The sequence below is a fragment of the Chinchilla lanigera genome, unplaced genomic scaffold, assembly GCF_000276665.1.
Source record: "Chinchilla lanigera isolate Chin_1 unplaced genomic scaffold, ChiLan1.0 scaffold00032, whole genome shotgun sequence".
NCBI lineage: Eukaryota > Metazoa > Chordata > Mammalia > Rodentia > Chinchillidae > Chinchilla > Chinchilla lanigera.
The window spans coordinates 23,017,006-23,038,535 of record NW_004955433.1 but is presented as its reverse complement, the minus strand read 5'-3'; the positions used below and the strand labels follow the sequence as shown (position 1 = coordinate 23,038,535).

General features: G+C 46.3%; 1 protein-coding gene across 1 annotated transcript in view; it reads right to left on the bottom strand.

Annotated features, from left to right (window-relative positions):
• The window catches only part of Bean1 (brain expressed, associated with NEDD4, 1), a 41,720-nt gene extending 20,519 nt beyond the window's left edge, over positions 1–21,201 (bottom strand). The window contains exons 1-2 of the mRNA XM_005388509.1: positions 21,072–21,201; positions 17,526–17,627 (exon numbers count right to left, since the gene is read on the bottom strand). Coding sequence (XP_005388566.1) covers positions 17,526–17,627; positions 21,072–21,201 — 232 coding nt within the window. The remainder of the gene's footprint in view (positions 1–17,525; positions 17,628–21,071) is intronic.
• Between the last annotated feature and the right edge of the window lie 329 nt (positions 21,202–21,530).

The following is a 21,530-nucleotide window of genomic DNA, read 5'->3' as shown; positions in this document are numbered from 1 at the left end:
TATCTACCTTGGTATCTACTCAGCATCCACTTAGTCATCCATCTATCCATCCATGTGTCCGACCATCCATTCATTCATCCATCCATCCATCCATCCATCCATCCATCCATCCATCCATTCATCCATCCATCCATCCATCCATCCATCCATCCATCCATCCATCCACCCATCCATACATCCATCTGTCCATCCGTCCAACCGTCCATCCATCCATCCATCCATCCATACATACATCCATCCACCTATCCATCCACCCACCCATCCATCCATCCATCCATCCATCCATGCATTCACCTGCTGATATTCACCAAGTGCTTATTCTATGCTACCTACTGGGACCAGAGATACGAATCAGACTGAAATGAGCCTTTTAAACTGTGAAAGCAAGAGGTCCTGAACAGATGCCCTGGTGCTGAGATGGGGAGATGTGGTGCAGCAGGGAGTTTCCCTAATCTTCCCTCAGCAGAGCAGCTCCGTTTCCATCTGTTCTACATGACAGAGTTAATAGGAGGGTGCTCCACTGCTAAGTAAAAGATTTTATCCATTGTGTTAAAGTATAACTGGAAAAATATGTGATCATCCGCAAGCCCTTAGTGATTTTTGAATACAGGATTAAAATGACTTATTCCACTATTAAGATACAGCCTGCCATTCCAATAAATTCACAAAAACTAACTCCCATTCCTCTGTATATCCAAATACCGTAACTTTATCGGCTTCCCATCATTCAGTAAAGTTTGTCTCTAGCTTGAGGAACAATTATTTATTGGCTGGAAACTTATTGAAACAGTTTTTGCAAATCAGTCTCCCTTATTTCTGCAGAGGAAAGAGTGAACTGGCTGGCATTACACAACCAAGCCATGGTGGAATTAGACACCTTACTACAAACCACAGCAAACTCTGTTTCTTGCTGGAATAGTGACTGGCCTCTGCCTCTTTATTTTCTATTCTCTTTCATCACCATCTAGAGTTGGTTCCTCAGCCAATTTCACAAAAGTCCCAGGTTTTTTTTTTTGTTTTGTTTTTCTCCAGTACCGGGAACTGAACTCACGACCTTGCGCTTGCCAGGCAGGCGCTTTTGCCGCTGAGCTAAATCCCCAGCCCCTAAGTCCCAGGTTTTTATAACATCAGTGGAGTCACACTATGCATGCCTGATAAGCAGGAGACGGTGGAATTGGGTTGAAGTGGCTGCTGGGAGACTGGCTGGGCTCACCCACCAGCTAGAGGGATTAGCTCCCACACCTCATAATGAGACTCAAAATCATGCAAAAATGACCATTTACTATAACATGGACTTTCCAGGAAGCCCATGAATAATTGATACACAAAATGTTAAATTTATGAGTGCTGCAAATGATCATCCACTCTCTCACCCAGGAGGAAAGAATATTCAGGGAGAGCTGCATGAGGGCTGTGTCATCCACATGCTGTCCTGCAAGGTAAAGGTTTCAGTCCCCAGCACAAGCTGGACCAGCTCAGAGCTGTGTTCTTAGGCCACTGTAGCTGAGGCTCTTTCCCAGGAACTATCTTTCTGGAGTCTTGCTTTGTTCTTATGCCTCACAGTCTGCTGAGAGCACTCGCTTAAGAAGCTTTACCAAACGTGTTGCTTCAGGTGTCGTCCACTGTACTCATCTGCATCCCATGGGTGAGGCTCTCTGTAAGGAATTTTCTCCAGGATAGGAAGGCTGATAAAATTTTTGCTTTCTCCAGAAAGCTATGTTCCCTTTAAAGACTACAAAAACCATGCAACTGATCCTCTTTGCCTTTTTGCTTTGGCCTCCAGGATGCTCAGAGATATTTCTGCAGCTCAATGTCAGTCAGAAAGGAAATCAGTCTTTCCCCAGCTTTCTGGTGCTAGTTAGCATCAGCCAACACAGAAAATTCATAGACTACTTCTGTAAGTTGGATGGTGGGAATAATGTGATTTGGGGTCTGTGAAGATCACCACTACATTCTTTGCTACTCCAGTTGTGAATAATCAGTCTACTCTGGGGGTGTTTCCTGCATTGCTCTAAAAAGCTTCAGAAAGAGGATGCCCCCAGAGGTTGTCAGTTCAGTGTTTAGAAGCTCAGCTCAGTGGCATTAGCCAGGGCATGTAACATCTATGGACTTTAGTTTCCTTATCCCTAAAACTCGGTAAGAGACTTTTGCAGTGCTTCTGCAGCTTAAATGAGGTGTTTATATAAGTTACATGAGCACTCTATAAATGCAACTGCAAAGCTGGGCAGAACTGTAAAGCTACTATTTCAGTTCTACCTCATGGAAGGACAGAGAGGGTCTGCACCGTTCTTGCCTGGGACTACGCCCCACCACTTCCCACCAACTCTGTTAGCCTGAGTGGGTTCAGCTGGGGACAACAGTGGCTTCCCTGCCACTGTGGAAGAGAACACAGTTGACCTGTAGTGCTGGGAGTTAAAGTAGCAGCCTCGGTGGTAAATGGAAAAGGTGGCCAGCTGCTGTGCTAACCTGAAGCTGTAGTCTTATCTGTGACAAGAAATAGACTAGTGCAGATTTAACAGGTAGTTCTGAGAGGCGAGCCTGAGAAATTCTCCACACATCTGGATTGTGTGTGCAGCCGAGCCAGTATGTCTCTGGCTGATGGGGCATGAGTGTGTGCAGCAGAGATGTGAGAGACCTCAGTAAAAAGTGAAGTCTGGGGCAGACTTGAAAACAGCCTGTGCACTCTGAACCCACTGCAGGAGAGGAAATCCTGACTGTTTGGAGATGTGTGGTGTTATGGCTTGTGTCTGGATGTTTCCTCTAAGACTCATGCAGTCATAGAGGGACTTTTCAGAGGTGGCTGGATCTAGAGTGTGTGATGCTGGGATCAAGGGTGTGTGATTACTAAATCAATCCACTGATTGGTGTGGCATAGTTTTGGCTAGGATTAAGGGTGTGGGTGCTGCACTTGCCCTAGGGTGGGTAGCCTGCATAAAATATAGGGGACAGAAAGAGGGTTAATGTGCTCCCACCTGCCTGCTTGCTGTTGACTGTTTCTTCTCTGCCATTCCTCTCTGCCGTGCCACCCCACCTTGGAGCCAGCTGACTATGGACTGAAACCTCTACAAACTGTGAGCCAAATAAACCTTTCCTCCTTTAACTTTGGGTGTTCTTATTTTGTATCAGCAACAAGAAAAGTAACTAAGACATGTGCACACAACCTCTGACCAGTCTTCGGCTGAACATTAAGCTCTGTAGACAGGAGTCAACTATCGGGAAGGAAATATGAAAAATGAAAACAAGATAACAAATACAAAGTGGAGACATTAGCAGCTGCATGTTGTGGGAGAAAATGATTTAAACAGATTTAATTTAGATCAGTCACCAAACAAATGAAAAAACAACTCTTGATGAGTAAAAAGTCAGAATGCATAGTTACTATATTATCTAAAATATCTGATATTCAACAAAAATTACAAGACAAAGAAATAATAAAGTGTTATTGATATGCAGTGGAAAATCAAATCAAAACAAAGCAAGAAAAAAGTCAGTCATTGCCTAGGAGTATTCTCGGAGGTTGGATTGAAGAGACAAAGACTTTTTAAAACAGCTATTATAAATACGTCCAGGTAATTAAAGAGATTGAAAAATTGAAGGAAAGTATGAAGATTCAAAGAATAGAGAATGTCAATAAAGAGATACAACTAATAAATAACAAAGAACCAAGTAGAAATTCTGAGTTGTAAGATAGTAACTGAAATAAAAAATCAGAGGAACTCAACAACAGATTTGAGATGGCAGAAGAAAGACTGGTGAACTTGAAAATAAACCAACGGAGAATAATTCAATCGGAGAACAGACAAAAAAGATTGAAGAAAAAAATGAACAGAACTTCAAACTTCTGGAACAACATAAAACTTAGCAAAATGTTGGTCACAGGAGTCCCAAATGAGAGGAAAGAAAGAGCAGAAAATACATTTGAAAAAATAATGGACAAATCTCCCAAATTTGACAAGACACTGTACATACCCAGCAAACTCAACAAATCCCAAGTAGAATAAACACAAAAGCAGCCACACCTGCCATATCAGCCAAACCACTGAAAGCCAAAGTGAAAAAAATATGAAAGCAGCAAGGGAAAAACCACCAACGGAGAACAATAATATGATTATGGTTTTTTTGGGTGGTGGTACCGGGGGTAGAACCCAGGGCCTCGCACATGTGCAGTAAGTGCTCCAGTGCTGAGTTGCATCCTCATTCTAGTGCACAGCTTCTATCAGCAATAGTGGAGGGCAGAAAGCAGTGAAACGACAGATTTAAAACGCTAGGAAAGAAGCTGTCAAACAAAAGAGGATGAAGTCAGGTGTGATGGTACTTGCCTGTAATCTCGGTACTCTAAGAGGCTGAGGTGGGAAGATCCTAAGTTTGACCCCAGCCTAGGCAACTTAGCAAGATCCTGTCTCAAAAGAAAAATATATTTCAAAAGCGTAGGATGAGGATATAGCTCAGCAGAACGACTTTGGGTTCAGAGTTCAGTCCCCAGTAATACACACACACACACACACACACAGAAGGTAAAATGAAGACATTTCCAGATAAACACAAAAACGAGGTATTTTTATTTCTAACAGGCCTGCTTTATAAGAAATACTTAAGCTATAAAGGAAATGATACTAATTTGAATCCACAGGAAGAAATAAAAATGTCTGGATATGATAAATATGCAAGTAAACAGAAAAGATTCCATAAATATGTTCTCCTTTCTTCTCTTGACTCCTTTAAAAGATATAAATTGATTAAAAAAGAATTGTGATACCATTTTGTTTAGCTCTTCCTATCTATCTATATATCTAGGTATAATTTGATAATAAAAGCACAAAAGCAGGAGGAGGAAAAGGAGATATAATGGAACCAAATTTCCGTATTTTACTGGATTTGAGTTAATATTGTTCTAAAGTATACTGCCATAAAGGTAAGAAAGTAAGATGCAATTCTTAGAGCAACCACTAATAACAATTTTTTAAAATAGTAAAAACAATCTCAGAAGGATCAAAATAGTACGTTAAACATGTTTACTTAAAATAAAGGACATAAAGGAGGAAGAGATGAATTAAAAAATGAGACAAAAAGAAAACAAACAGCAAAATGGCTGATATAAATCTATGCCCATCATTTGTAATTGTAATTAATTTGTGTTTTCTAAAAAATATGAATGGATTCATAACCTCATTTAAACAGCAGAGACTGTCGAAGTGAATAAAAAGGTCTGACTCAACTCTATGCTGGTACAAGAGACACTTTAGATTCAAAGACATAAATGCATAAAAATAAAAGGATGGGATCACAGCTGGCATGATTATGCTGATGTCAGACAAAATAGAATTTAAGGCAAGAAATATTACTGGAGACAAATACACTTTATATTGCCAATGGCCACTATATCAGGAAGATACAACAACTAGGTATGTATATGTATCAAACAATGAGCCCCAAGAGACATGAAGTGAGTGTTGTCAGTATTAAAAGGAGGAAGAGACAATTCAGCCATAATAATTGGAGATTTTAAAGACCTACTAATTCTTCTTTCTCTAACTAACGTGACAATAGCTAGAAACTCAGCAAAGATCCAAAAGACCTGAACAACACTATCCACTAGCCCAACCTAGTTGACATTTACAGAACACATGACCAACAGGTTGCACCTTCTTTTCAAGTGCACATGGAACATTTTTCAGGATGTATAAGCCATAAAACAATTAGCAATAAATAAAGAAATATGGAAATCATGCAAAATGTCTTCTCTGACCACAGTGGAATTAAATCAGAGATCAACAATAGAAAGCATCACAAAACCTGGCCACACTTTTGCTAACCCCTTTATACCTTCATGGCAGGGAAGGAATTACGGCTCCCACCACTGGTGACCATGCCGCCCTGGCCTGGAGCCAGAGGCCGACAAGAGACAGGGCCCTGTGTGTTGTGGGTCTGGACCACAGGAAAAGTGATGAGATTTTTGTCTCCTGATGCACAGAGAGTTTGTCAGGCCCCAGAATTAACTAGGGCATCCAGGAAACCTGCATCAGGGTAGCTGTGTATTAACAATAAGCTATTGTAAGCACTAGAGCTTCTTCCAGGAAGGCAAGAATGGATTAAGATAAAAACTCTATTAATATGACACGTCACATCAGCAGGTAGAGGAGAAAAGCTACTAGACTAAGGAAAGACAGATATTTCTTTTTTATTTATTTATTTATTTATTTATTTATTTTTGGTTTTTCTCCGGTACCGGGAACTGAACTCACGACCTTGCGCTTGTCAGGCAGGCGCTTTTGCCGCTGAGCTAAATCCCCAGCCCCAAAGACAGATATTTCTTCACTATGATGAATGCCCATGACCTCAACTGGCTGCTACTGTCACACTAAAGATGAAACTTGGGAGATGTTTCCCAGCATGTGGCTCATAGAACAGGGATTCCCAGAACTTTATGGGGTATGGGGAGAAAAACTCTTTATCCCTTCTCCCATCAGATAGCCCTGAGCTTTCTTGAGAGCCCCAGCACCTTCTCTTCCAAGCCTCCTGTTCACCAACATTCCTGAGAAGGTGAGTGGCCCTGGGAGGAGGCTTGTTCCTTAGCCACTGCTGAGGTCACAGCCTCAGGGTTTCCCTACCTGAGCCGATTGCCTCTTGTCCTAGCCCATCACTTTGGTTGAATAAAACACAGATGGCCCTGGGTTCAAACCCTGACCTTGCTTCTGGATGAAAGTGCAAGGTTTCTTAACCTCTACTGACTCATCGATAAAATGGGAACAGCAATCTCTGCTGTCAGCTAATAAATCACACTGCATAGCAGAATTTCTGGCTCATAATAAATGCTCACTGTATGACAATCAAACCTCAAAATCCTAAAGGTTTTCCATAGTGATAGATCTAAGTGCTGAAAGACAAAATAATAAAGCTTGAAGAGGATGGGATTAGAGGACATCTTCGTGACTGTGGCTTCCTTAAGCAGGACAGAAAATGTACTAACAATTAAAAATGGAAGGGCTGGGGATATAGCTCAGTGGTATAAGCACCTGCCTGGCAAGTGCAAGTTCCTGAGTTTGATCTCCGGTACCACAAAAAAAAAAAAAAAAAAAAAAGGATAAATTGGCCCATATTAAAATAATGAACTTTGAAAGAAAAAGATAAAGAACTTTGATGGTGGTTTGGGATACAATGTGGCAGAGCTGGGGGGCCTGAAGGGTTGCCTAGGAACTAAGATGTGAACAGGGTCAAGGCCATGGCTGGGTGAGCAAAGTTTTATTTTTGTGGTGCTGGGAATTGAACTCAGAACCTTGAGCATGCCAGGCAAGTGCTCTACCTCTGAGGTGCACCCAAGCCCCAACAGAATGATTTTGAAAAAGGACTTCCTAATATATTCATCATTTGCTACCTGCCTCAGGACCCTGGAGAATGCTTCTCATAGAGGCATTTGTCTGTCTAGGTGCCTGGAAATGGTTATCAGACCCTGAGACACAACTGGGCCATTTACGTCTTCATGGAATCATCCATTTCTTCGTGATTAGCTTTTTACTCTAATAGCATGTTCTTTGCTAGATACACAGGAGACAGTTTCACCATCAATTACAGTGGTTCAATGTCAAACAGCATTAACAGCGAATAATATGTCTGTGATGATACAAGGAAGCCAATTTTGAAACCTAGGCCTTATGTTCAATGAGAGGACCTAAGGCAGCCTTTCTTCAAATAAATGGTAAGTAAAAAGCCCCACAGGATTCCTTTTCAGTTGGAAATATGCAAATCTCAGCCACAGCTGACAGGAAATGTGTGATATTTACCCACACTGTCTTTTAATGATGACTCGTATTTTCAGTATGCTGGGTACCTCTGAGTACCTAGGTTGCAGTATTACTGTCACGTGGGTACTTCTCCTCCTGTAGAGATTTTTTTACAGTTGAAGTACAGCCTTGAAACAAAACCTTGTTCAGATTTTAGGATATATTTTTGCATTCTTGTCTGTATCAAAGCCGATGTCAAACAAAGGGAAAATGCGGGTGTACACCTTTGTTCTCACACATGTGCTTCATCAGCTTGCCATCCCCCCGGCTCTCGTAATCAGACAACTGGGTAGAGCCGAGCCTTTCATTCTCGAGTGCTGGAAAATAAATCCTGCTGCAGGATAAACATCAGAAGCGCTAAGATTGAGCGAAAATTGATTACAAAATGGTAGGTAAACATTTGTTCGCCCGGACACCGGTCTTTAGCCAGTCTCACGCTTATACTGTTGAGCCCACTGTTCTTATTTAATGTACAGTATAATTTATATATTTTTAAAGAACGTGCCTCGGGGTTCTGAATATACAATCCCAATTGTAAATTATACACTCTCTGGGAATTTGACAGTCATGTTGTTTTTGATAACTGTATTTTACACTCAGCGGACACGCCAGCACATTAGGACTACAGGTGTCACTGGTCATCCCATTCCTTCACAAGAATGATAATAGCAGCCATGCCACAGTGCCACTGTCTGTGTATGCACAATGCATACTATAATGCCACATGTACTATAATGGTCCTAAAACTACTGGGATCACTGCCACTATTTTAAAGTATCAGAGGTGCCCTTTTGTCTTATAAATATGAGAGGTTAAGAAGAGTTTCGTTTATGAGAGACCCCTTATGTTTTATTTAACGCAAACCTGAAATTTCAATAACAATAGACAAAACCTCTTTAACAAGGACATTATCCAACTCAAAATGTGCCTAACATGGCTTTAATGTTTATAAAATTTCATTCTTTGAATAGCAGCAATAAAGCTCTCTGCTTCTGAAGAGTACAAAAGAATATTCCATAATCTGATGTTCTGCAAAACTTTTATTTCCTATAAATTTTGAAATTAAATATGCATAATAATTATAGATAAAATTAATAAATACTTTATATATAAAGAATTAAGAATATCTGTTAATACAAAGACACTATGATGAGAGTCAAAAGGCAGTCCACAGAGAGGGAGCTTTTTGCAATAATATATCCACAGAAGATTCAGATCTATAATATATAATGAACCTTTAGAAATCAATAATAAAGAGACCCAATAGGAAAATAATCAAGGGTTGAGCAATCCTTTAACAAAAGAGGATGCCCAGGGTCCTATATTAAGTTACCAGAGGGAACTCAAATTAAAGTCCCAGTGTGATATCTCTTCCTATCAGAATGGTTAACATGGGAAAGAAAACTCCAGATAATGACAAATATTGTTGAGGGAATAAGTAACCAGAACTCTCATACATTGCTGTGAAAAGGGTGATGATATAGCCACTTTTGGAAGAACTGTACGTTCAACTATTAAGGCCAAGCATACATGTACCCTATAACTCAGAAATCCCACTCCTAGGTGGAAGGCATTTTCCAACAGAAATGCATCCATATGTTTATCATGTATGAGAACCACAAATGTGGTCCAAGATGACAGCCATATGGAGCTACTATTTAAAACAAAATTTTTAAATTAAATTAAAAATTCAGTTCTTCAGTTGCATTAGCCACATTTCAAGTGCTCAATAGCTACCTGTGGCTAGTGGCCATTACTTGGACAGTGCAGACAAAAAATGTTCTCATTACTGAAGAAAGTTCTGTTAGACAACCCTGTTCTAGACTATTCCCAGCCCTACATTCATTGCCCTAATCTGAAGACAATTCAAAAGGCCATGAGAGCAGAATGCCGAAGTTATCTGCAGTATATCCACACAAAGGAACGCCAAGTGGGGGCACTCACAAGAGGAGGGCAAGTGTGCTGCCCTGGCTGCGTCAGAGGTGAGGCCGGGGATCCTGGCTGTGACAGCCTTTGCCCTCTTAAGGACGCAGCTGGCTCACAGCTTTACCTATTTTTTATCTTAAAGAGAAAAAAACCCCTAAAATAATAACAACACAGATAAAAACAACACAAAAACAATACAGAATTTCAAAACAAGAAGATAGGAAATTAATAATGGTTATTATATTACATACTGTTATCTTCAATGAAATTGCTCAGATGAACAGAATGGAAGATTGATCAAACAATTAAAGAGAATAAAAAATTTAAAAAAAACATTAGAAACAATACAGAGGTTCATTAATCAATATGGTAGGCATTCAACAATTGTTATATTGCATATTGTTGTCTTCAAATTAGTTGCTCAGATTACCAGATATAAACATTCAAAATTGGGGGCTGGGGATTTAGCTCAGTGGCACAGCGCCTGCCTGGCAAGCATAAGGTCGTGAGTTTGATTCCTGGTACCGGAAAAAAAAAAAAATTGGTCAAGAAAAGTTTTAAGCATTAACTGCTCCTTTCAATAAACCAACAGACACCAGCAGTTCAATTATCCCAGCTATTCTTGTATAATGTATATTTTTTTCCTTCCTTTTTTTCTTTCTTTTCTCCATTCCCTCATCCCAGTTGTTCCTTCCCTTTGAGCAATTTCTTTCCCTTTCATAATATGTATTGTACCTTTTGGGTTTTATTTACTCTTTCAGTTTCTTACACTAGGGAGACAACATGATATTTACACATGCAGGTCTGATTTATTTCACTTATGAGTATGGCCTCTAGCTGCATCCATTTACCTATGAAAGCCTTGAGTTTTTCTTTTTTATAGCTGAGTAATACTCCATTGTATAAAAATACATCTTTTTTATCCTTTCCTCAGTTGATGGGCATTTGGGTTGTTTCCAAGATTTAGCTATGACAAATTGCACTGCTATACACATGGGTGCACATATATTGCTGTGGTATGATGTTTTCAGTTTTTCTGGAAAAATACCCAGAAGGGGAATAGCATCCAACCCAGCTTTACTTTTGAAATAGGCCTTCTTTCTGTCTGTGTGTGTTTTCACTGAATACAGTGGGTGGGTTCCTTCCTGGGCATCTTCCTACTCTTGCAGCAGGAGAGCACTTGATGTGGAGTTGGGAGAGTGAAGCTGCAGCCATTCTCATGCTATGTGACCCAGTTTTCCCATGTGTAGCATAGGCAGTTGGGGCAGGGTCAGTACCTGTGATCTCATATCCAGCCCCAAGGTAGGAAGAATATAGTGCCTGAGTTACCCACCCCATGCCCATTGTGTGCTCATGTGGGGTCTAGACAGAGCTGGCACCTATTGAAAGTGGTCCAGTGTGCCATGCTGGGGCTGTCTGGGGAAGAAGAGTTGTGTTTTCCTCCAGAAGAGTCTTGGGAGGACCCTGCAGAAAAGTCTGAGTGTGGTGAGGTAGCTCTCACTGTGGGATTAAGGCACACATAAGAAAGGGCAGAACCAACCCTTACTGAACACCTATGCATTCACTAAACTCTCATGGTTACCTTGGAAACTGGGTCTAATTATCCCATTTCACAGGGGAATAAGCAGAGGCTCAGATGACTCAAATACATTTACTCCATTGGTTGCTGATCTGGGTCTTTCAGCCCTTGCTGTCATTGCTGCATTAGGCCCCATTCCCACGCCCCAGCCTTAGCTCCACTCCTCAGGGAGACAAATGCCATCAGGGGCCGAAGGACCTGTTGTCTGGGCAGAGGAAAGTTCTGGAATGTGTCTCTCTAGAAAGATCTGGACTGTAGAGGGAGAAGAGCTCCAGACAGGGAGAAGAGGTAGGTTCTGTCAGCTTGAGGAAGCAGCCCCTAAAAGCCGAGGGGAGTCCCAGGGGCTGTGCTGTGCTAAACACAAAGACAAGAAAACAGAGAAAAGCCTGGGAAGTGAAAGTGTACTCAAGTTCCGGAAGGCCGGGCATGGTCAGTACCCAGGGCTTGCACCCACAAGTCTTGCTTTTGGGTCCTGCCTGCTCCCAGCAGTGGGCTGCTGGGCAGGTAACCTCTCTGCAGGTCCCTCTCTTATATCTGAAGCATGCAGACTGACACTTCTGCAGTGACATCACTGAGGACAACCACGCTTCCCCAACCCTTGGGCTCCAGTCCAGGTGCAGGCAGAGCAGAGATCCAGGGTGACTTCCAGGAAGCCTGAGGCAGAGAAACATCAGTGCCCTGACCCATTCCTGTTCCGAGGAAGATTCCACCCTCACCTCTGCTCAGTGCACTTGCCTTAGGGATGCCATGGGGGACAACTCTGGAAATCTGGACAACTCTGGCAAGACTTGTCAGGGAGTGTGGACTGAGACACAATCTTGCTCTGTGGTGTGGGCTGGACTTGAACTTGCTACATAGTCAAGGTAGGCTTTGAACTTGTGAGGTCCTGCCTCTGCCTCCTCGGTGCTGAGATTACAGGTGTGCACCACCAGGCCCAGCCTTTAGAAAGACTTCTAGATACAGAAATCACTATGCTCTCTGCCGACCCAAGACTCCTGCCTTGCCCACCCTTCTGCATGTGCTCCCTGGGTGACCTCACTGAGCCTCAGGCACTGAGCAGCGCTGAGACACTGCACTCCCCGCATTTCCATCTTTAGCTCCACCCTCAGCCCTGAGCTCCAGGCTCCTGTGTCCAGCTCCTGCCTGCCTCTCCACTCTGATGTCTGCACAGCATCTCAGACATTAACACATCAAAACCTCCAGTCTGGGTGCAGTCCCCACCAAATCTGCCCATGGCCTCCCCCGGTTCTGCCCCTCTACGTGATCAAGTGCCAAGCGCTGTCATTATTAACTCCTCTTCCTCTCATCCACTCCGAATCCAGTTAGTCTGCAGATCCAGTTTCACCTTCAAGCCCGTCTCTATCTTGTCCCCTCCAATACTAATCTCCCGGTCCCAGGCATCGTCACCACCTCCTGCACCACTGTCCTAGCTTCCTAACTGCCCCTCTTGCCTTCCCCTTGAGATGATCAGGCCTCTTCTCAGCTCAAAACCCTCCAGTGACTACTTAGAAACAAAAGCCAAAGTCCTACCATGGCTTCCAAGGGCCTCTCTCATCTGACCTGTTAACCTCTGGTGTGTCCCTTTCCTCCTTCTCAGGCACCCCAGCTTTCCTGTTGCTGCTGGAACAGGCCAGGCCGGCCTCCACTTAAGTCCCTCTGTAACCCTCTTGCATTAGACACCCGAATGGCTCCCTCTCTCTCTCTTCCAGTAACCTTGGGGTCCCTTCTTAGAGCCCATGTCCTTGCCCATCATCTCACCCTGGTCTGACTTCATAGCTCTTCCCACCACTAGACACCTGATACATTCATTTGCTGATTCTTGTTTATCATCTCTGACTACGAGCCCCATGAGAACTGGGGTTTCTAAAGGCCCTAGGGTCCTACTGCACAGTGGACTCCCCACCTGGGCCCTGGGGCTGGAGGAATAGGCTGAGCTCCACCCTTGTGCTTTTGTACAGCTATAGTTAGCTAAAATTAAGCCCTGGACTGACTCACTCAGGGTGTTCTCCTGGTCCCACTGTGTCTTCCACACTACTTTTTTTTTTTTTTTTTTAATCTCTGAGCCTCGGTTTCCTTGTGTGCAGAATGGGCATATGAACCCTTCCTTGCAGGGCTTCGAAGAAGCAAGAAGGCCACACAAAGTACCAATCCCCTCACCAGTGATATCTCATTTGATGCTCACTGCAACCCTAAGAGGTGGGTATTCTTATCAACTCTCATTTTACAGATGAGGAGGCTGAGGCTCTGGGAGAAATGACCAGCTGAGTTCACTCCATCTATTCATTCCCTTGCCCACCCCAAAGTCCAGTTTCAGCACTGGATGGACAAGGGTTTGATGACACTGGCTCATGATCTTTGAGGAGTTCCTGCACGTGTTTGGAAAGAGTCTGAGGTTGCATTCAGACTCAGTGGGGGAAAACAGTGCTGCAACCGATTGGTAATGTCTGCTCTGGGCACAGAAGTGGTGAATTGTGGAGTGTGTCCCATCATTTTCCCTCTCGCCCTCAAGTCCTGTTGATAGTTCAGTCTCTGCAGAGGTTAACTGTCACAAAGAGCACAGCAGAAAACAACAGCATCTGGCCTCTTATAGTTCAGATCTTGAAAGGCCCATGTGTTGAAGGCTTGGCCTCTGCCACGAGGCACTAATGGGAGGTGGTGGAAATTTTAGGAGATGGGTTCCCTGAGGCATGCACTTGAAAGGGATACTGGGACTTCAGCTGCTTCTGCTCTATCACTACAGGACTCCCATACCACATGCTAACACCAGAGGCCCGAAACAATGGAGTCACAGGATGATAGGCTGAAGCCTCTGCAACCATAAGTCAAAAAAACTTTTCTTCCTGATCATCACAGGGGTTTTGTCACAATAATGGAAAACTAACACGTGGTCCAACTCCCAAATTCACCTTCAGAGCCCCTCCCCCAAAGATCTGGGTGATACTAAGATGTATAGGGAAAAGGTGGCCAAAAGACAAGACTTTCAAGTTTTTTGAGGTTCTTCTCAGAGCCTGACACCAGGCTAGATTCTCCCCGCTGCCATCTCCCCCTTCTGGCATCTCCTTTCCAATCTCAGATGTGAGCATCAAACCGCCAGGGTGGCATTACTGTATCCATTTCACAGATGAGTAAATTCAGGTCTCTGGAGGTTAGGTTGTTTCAGATCAGACAGCTGGGAATATCAGCCCCAGTCTGTACTTGAACCCCAGCATTGCTTACTACATCATCCCAACTCCAAGGGAGACTCAAGGCACGCAGGCACCCTGGCAGGCTGCGAGTTCTGCCAGCCTGTGGGCAGCCACCGTGAGCCTGGTGGAGACGAGCCCTACTTGACTTCATGATTGTGGGATGCTACCTTCTTCTTCAGTTTGCTTTGCTACAGGCTCAGTATCCCCTGGGGCCTCAAAGCCCCTCCTTTCCAAAATCTGTTCTCCGAGGCCGGAGGAAAGCAGCCTGCCCCTGCCTCTCAGGGAGCCCCATGGAGCTGCCATCTGCTGGGTGATGAAGAAGAGGCTGTGAAGCATCAGTTCTTGAAGCCTGGGTCCCCAGGGAGCCCTGGGCCATCCTGCTTAGCTGGGGCCTGAAGGAGAAGATTCCCCCACCTCCACTCGTCCTAAGGAACCATGGCAGTGGCAGGCAGAGACACTGATTCCCTCCTGCAGCCACTCAGTCCCAACGCCTCTGGTTTCCCTGGGTCAGGCATTCTCTTCTTTCCCTGTTCTTAATCTTGCCTCCTCCCTCTGCTTCATCTTCTCATTGCCTGGTGGGGGCCCATGAGGGCTGCTGGAGGTGAGATGGGGTTGGGGTGGGGGGATGTGGGGCCCAGCCTGGCTTGCTAATGTCTGTGCCACTCCTGAGAGGCCAATGACCCTACTTCCCCAGTGTCTGCAGGAGCTAGAAGATCTGTGCTTGCAGCTGGGTTGACCCCCCGTTCACCCTGCCACCCTCCCCACTGCCCCCAGCAGATATGACCTGTTTACTCTCTCTGGACCTTGTGAGCTCTCCCTCCTAGAAATGAGCTCTTGCTTGGGGAGTTTCCTGGTTTATTTTTCCTTCTGGAGACTGTCCAGCTGCCCTTCTAAAATGGCAAGAGTTGGGAATGTGGAAACCCAACCAGGAAGAAACTGGCCACTACCCTAAATTGTGCAGTTTTTATGGGCTTCAATATCTTCACAAGACCTGGCAAGAGCGCTTTGTGAGCAAGGAGAGTTAGGGCAGCTCCTCATGATTTCTCAATGCATAGCGCAGCTCCAGGTCTGAGAAGGAACTGGTGAGGTGTACCCATGACTATTATGATGCCTCCTGGAACTTCCAGGCTCCCTTCCTGAGCACTTCTGTGTCTGGTGTTTCCGGGGGTCCATAGCATCTGTCATCCCGTATCCCTACCAGAACCCATGTGTGGGCCTCGGGGCTGCAAGCTGGGGAGGCTGCCTGCCAGGCATCTGCTTCATCTCCTCATTCACCTGCTCATCCAACCATCTACTGACCATCTCCTGACGGGTAATCAGTGGTGGAAATCTCACTCCGTGCCAGGGCCTGGGCACGGTGCTAGCAGCAGGGTAGGCACAGTCTCTGCTTTCTAGAAGTTCATCTCTACAGGTGAGCAAACACAGGGCTGGGTAATAAGTGAATGATTTCTAGAACAGATCTGAAGAGGGGGTTCAGATGGGGGATAAGTCAGAACGATGGCACCTATTAGTACAGACGGACCAGGCTCCCAAGGGTCAGAGATCAACCCCAGAAGATTCTAGAAAGTTTTCCACACTCAGCACTTCCAGCCTTGATCCTTCCCAGACTTCTCCACTGCTAGCTGCTCTTGTCTCACCAGCAGGGAGGGGCAAGGAAGTGATCACTGCAGCTCTCTGTGGGGCAGGCATCCCCCCTGAGCGGCAGCCTTCTCCCTTGGCTTGGGACTCAGGCTTCCATTTCCTGGTTGTGCGACACTAACAGTGATGACAGTGACAAGTTATTGAGCTTGTACCATCCATCAGAAATCATTTGATCAGCTCTTAATCCAGACCCTCCTTGGGTACTCACAGTAGTCGAGCTCCCCCAACCCCTCCAGGGTCTTGCTATAAAGTCCAGCTTAGCTTTGAACTCACTCGGTAGTACATGTTGGCTCTGAATTTGTGATATTCCTGCCTCAGTCTCTTGAGTGCTGGGATTACAGGCTATTCTCCTGTACTCTGACACACTCTGGAAGTAAACCCCACAGCCAGGCTACCCTATTCCCAGCATGCGTGTTGAAGATCCCATCCACAAAGGATACGTCAGCTTCCCCCACCTCCACTGCACCGATCTCCTCTTGTTTGGAGATTTAACAACTGGGGCTTTGACTATTTGAAAGAGGTGTCCCCACCCCAAGAGGCATGACGGGTAATCAGTGGTGGAAATCTGAATAGACATTAGTGAGGAGAACAAAGTACTATCCAGAGTGATTGTGGGGGTGTCTCTGACCTCTCTCACACACATGCACAGTCAGGGGAAAGGATGGGCAGTTATGCACGTCCCCCTGAACAGTAAGAGGTGCTGGCAGAGTTAGGGGATCAGGAAATGTAACGGGACAAAGCAGGTGGCTGCCACAGAAGTTAAGGCAACAGGAGGTGGCAGAAGTGGGGCTGGTGGAGACTTGGGAAGGGCCGCTCTCCTGGCCCCAAGTTACATCCGGCTGGAGCCATAAGCACAGTCATCTAATGGGTTCATTAACTGAGGGGCTTTCTAATGGAGGCTCTAGGACAGATCTCCCCGGACAGTCAGCTCCAGGGAATATTTCCTGTGGAGCCCCAAGTGAGTAAAAGATCCCTGTGGGCATGTAAGTTGGGGAAGAGTACAGGTTTTCTGTTTCCCAGGGGAGTCGCACCACACACATCATGGCATTAAAAGCTCTGAAAAATCCTGTGGTAGCAAAACTTTCTCAGTGAGCCTCATCCAGCCCTTTCCATGCTTATTGGCCATCGTGTGTGTGTGTGTGTGTGTGTGTGTGTGTGTGTGTGTTTTCCCATTACTATGCCCCAAACAAGCCCTGATCCACATTTCAGAAACGGATGACACTGAGGAATGGCTAAAGTAGGATTTTCAGTTTTCAGAGAGCATTTCAGAGATGTCAGGTTTCCCCCACCCCCAGCACACCCTAGTCAGACCCGTGCAGGTCCTTGGACAAACATCTTACAACTGTTCTCTGCAACCCCAACTCCCACTCTGCCGTGGCTGGCCCTCAGGGGTGGGAGGGTGCAGGGGAGACTTACAGGGGCAAGGGCGTTTGAAGGACATGTAATCCTTGGAGCAGAAGAGCGGAGCCAGCCTGCCCACGGGCACAGCTCTGATTTCTCGCCGGGAAGGCCCCTCCACTCACCTGCGGAGACACAAACAGGCAGGTGATGGGGGCGCCCGCACCGCACCCACCAGTCCTGCAGGCTGGGCGTGTGCGTCCCTTGAGTTGCCAAGGGACAGTGACTTTGGTAGCAAACAGGCCGCCCAGGACCTCTGGGCTACAAAGTATGGGGGTTGTGGGTGCACAGGTGGGGCCAGTGGGGGCTGGGGTCCCAGTGGTGGTGGGGGAGGGGGCCATCTCTTTGAGTGGACTGGAGTGGGAACTGGAGGTTCCACTGGGCTCTCCTGTCTCATGGACCTGTGAGATCCCACTGCTTTGGACACCTTCAAGGGTCCAGGGCAGGCTGAGCAGCTTATAACTGTCAGGGCAGGAACGAATCTTTAAGGTCAGCACAATGTCCTCATTTCATGGTGGGAAAAACAATGTAGTGGGAAAGGACCTAGTTCAAGGCTTTGGAAGTGTTCACTGGCACCTCATTTAAACCATATTACTACTCTAATAAGTTTAAGAGGAAGGTGCTCTTTTCCTCTTGTTTTGTGCGTGCATCTATGTTAGCAGGGGTTGAACCCAGCGCCTTCACACTGAGCTACAACCCCAGTGCTTTTTTTAAGTTTTCAATTTTGAGACAGAGTCTTACTAAGTTGCTAAATTGCCTCAGACTCCCAGGGTGCTGGGACTACAGGCCTGCACCACTACGCCCCGGCTTCCTCACTTTTATAAATAGGGAAGCTGAGGCTCCAAGAGGTCAGGTAGCTTGCCCAAGGTCACACAACTTTCATCTATAGGCTGAGATTACAGCCTGAGTCTATTCGAGTCCAAAGCCCACATGGTCGTCCGGCACACTCCCTCAGAAGGCACTGGATATATTAAATTACTGATTCAGAAATACTGGACTATGAAGGAAAATGCCTCTTCCTCCCCTCCTCTCCCCCTGCTTGGACTGCATGCCATCCTCATGTCTAGGACAGTAAGGAGGGCCCAGCTACTTTAACAGCCATTTGCAGTGGAGTGGACCATTTTCAAGAAATAACCCACTCTCCCATGCTGCTAAAGATCAGAACCAGCTCTGTCTTTCCTGGTGTGTCCTCAAGTGACACGAGGCTTTGGGAACAGGAGGGAGAATGCGTTATTTCCTCTGGAGTGGGGTCACTTGGCTGCAGGTTTGGGGGCTACTGAGCAGGCACCATGGATGCTGAGCCCAAGGGGCACTTACAGGGGAAGCCAGCAGGAGGCAGCCTGGCCCTTGTAGATCCTGGGGTGACATTACTGTGGTCAGAACTTTTCCTGAAGAGGAAGGTCCAGAGGTCCAATCCTTGCCTCCCTGAGGGACCTCTTTCATTATTTTTCCCCAGAGGGGGTACCATGTTTTGATGGAGCTCATAGGTCAAACACACTGTCAGTGAGTTGGTTCTATTTAACAAACGAACTAGAGACCTCTCTTCCCGGAGTCTTGCTCTGAAGTCTGATCCCCGGTGCTAATATCAACTCAGCTGCTTCCATGTGACTCTGGGCAAAGCATTTTGCCTCTCCGAGCCTCAGGTTCTGACAGGGACAGTGGGAATAAGAGCAAGGGGTCGTCATGGAAAGCCCCTCTGCCACACTGATGTATGTTCTACTGTCAGGTGGCAGAATGGACACCACTGACCTGAAATCCCTCTCTGGGCAACTCCTTACAGCCCCTCCTGACACTGCTCAGCCTTCCCACTGTGAACCCCAGGCTGGCCTGACACCCACTCTCAGTCTCCATGGAAACCAAGGGGAGAGCTCTGACCTGGGGAAGTGTGGGTGGGAGGTGATCTCCCCAGCTTGCTGGGGATGGCTGCTTGGAGAACTGTAATTTCACACCAGAAAATTCAAAAGGAATCTTGAGGCCTGTGATCCTCACTTTCTAAAAATACACGTGGGCACTTGTGTCTGTGTTCACATTGGTGTGTATGCCTGAGCGTGCGATGGTTGGGTGTGCATGCACACGTGTGTCCAGGGATGGGGCTATAAATGGGCACACAATTCATCCCTCGTGCTGCTTTCACACAGATCTCTCTTAAGGTCAAAATGGATCATGCCACTCCCTTGCTAAAATCCTTTCATAGCTCCTCACTGTCCTCAGGAAAATGTGCCAGTTTCCTATAGCAGCCTCCAGGGCCCTGGACCCTCCCTACTTATGTGCTGAACCAGTGTAGCATAGGTGCTTAATAAGTACATGCTGACTGCACTTCCTCTACCCCTGCCTGTGGTGGCATCTGATGCCATGGAAACGTCATCCTCAGAGTGCTGCCTCTCTCGGAGAGCCCATGGGCTCCTTTTACCTTTCACCGGGCCCTGCGACTCTGAGATGAAGGTTGGGGCTTCTGAGGCTGTGGGGAGGTGGGGGGTGGGCCTTCCAGGGCAGGGAAGCCGTAAGACTACATGACACACTGTTTGCAGTGATCACTTTGGGAGTCTGGAGGACAATGTGTAAGTTCCTAAGTGGCTCAGGAGGCTGGCAAGGGGTAGATATTCCTGTATGTGGAGGCTTTCTGCACACTTGGGCCTTCAAATGGGGCTCGCACCAATCAAATACTTGCATGTGTCAGGTTATGGCACCACCGTGCTATTGTTACAGACCCTTAGGGGTGGGAGACATCATTCCCATTTTCTAAATGAAAACACTGAGGCTCAGGGTGATAACCCACCCAAGGTCACAGTGAAGGGGTAAAGAGCTGTGGAGAGGGACTCTGCCAGCCCCAGAGCCCCTCAGTTATGGACAGAGACACCGCATAGACTGCGCCCTGGCATTCCAGCTGGACTGCCTCCTGGACAAAAAGGGTGCCTCATTCTTTCATGTTGTTCTTCCCTCCCCCTGGCATGTCATTCCTTCCCCTCTACCTGGCAAACTCCTATGTAGCTGTGCACAGCTAGCTCAAGAGGTTTCTTTGGAAGATTCTCGACTGGTGGAGACAGAGTGGTTACGGTGGCTGGGCTTCCACAACACACGGACATCCTTCCAGGCTAACTTTGTCCTAAATTATTCTAGACAAGCAGCTCTTCAGGGGCATGGAGGGTCAGTGTGGCTCTGCAAACTGGCTCTGGGCTGGGTACTGAGGGAACTTGCACAAGTACATGGAAACATGGAATAAGCCAACCACGGCCTGATGCTAGCGCACCATGACGTGCTGAGGCTGCCTTTGAAGGATGCTCAACTTGCTGAGAAGGAAGCCCTTGCAAAGACCTGAGATTCTCCCTAGACATCTTGTCACCCTGATGACAACAGTGCCCATATCAGCCAGGGCTACCATTTCCCGCATCCTGCAACCCAATCAGCACTTTACACGTACCCTCCGGCTGCAGTCTCCTGGCAACCCACGCCGGCTTGTGTGCATTGATTTGTTTACCAGCTGCCCATAATGTGTCCCACAAAAATCCTTGGGAAACAGAATGGGCTTTCTGGATCCAAAGGCAGAAATTAGATGTTCAATCTCACTATCTACCTCCTCCTTGCCTCCCCCATTTGAGGATTTCATCATGACCTCAGAAAAGCCATTTGCTGGTGCTGTCAGACCTGTTGCTTGGGTGGAGCTTGTTGGAGTCTCTAAGGCAAAGGAGCTGGACATGGGCGTCCATGTAAGCATGTCCACTCTGGTTTCCCTCCATGTGACCAGAGCTGTGGTGAAGACTGAGTGGCGAGGGTAGTGGATGAGCCTGAGGCTGGCTGGGGTACGGGGGCGGGGGGGGCAAACCAGCTGCTGGGCTGAGCGTGGGCACACACCCGAGGTCACTGATCCCCTGCCTGCCTCTCTCAGAGCCCAGCTCCCGAAGCTTGTTCCTGACGGTGACTCATCTCCAACTGGATTGTCTGGCTGGGAACACAGGGTGGGCGGGCGGCACTCCAGGCTTTGAAGTGGCTGAATGGTGTGTGGCAGTTTCACGTCATTTTACTCCC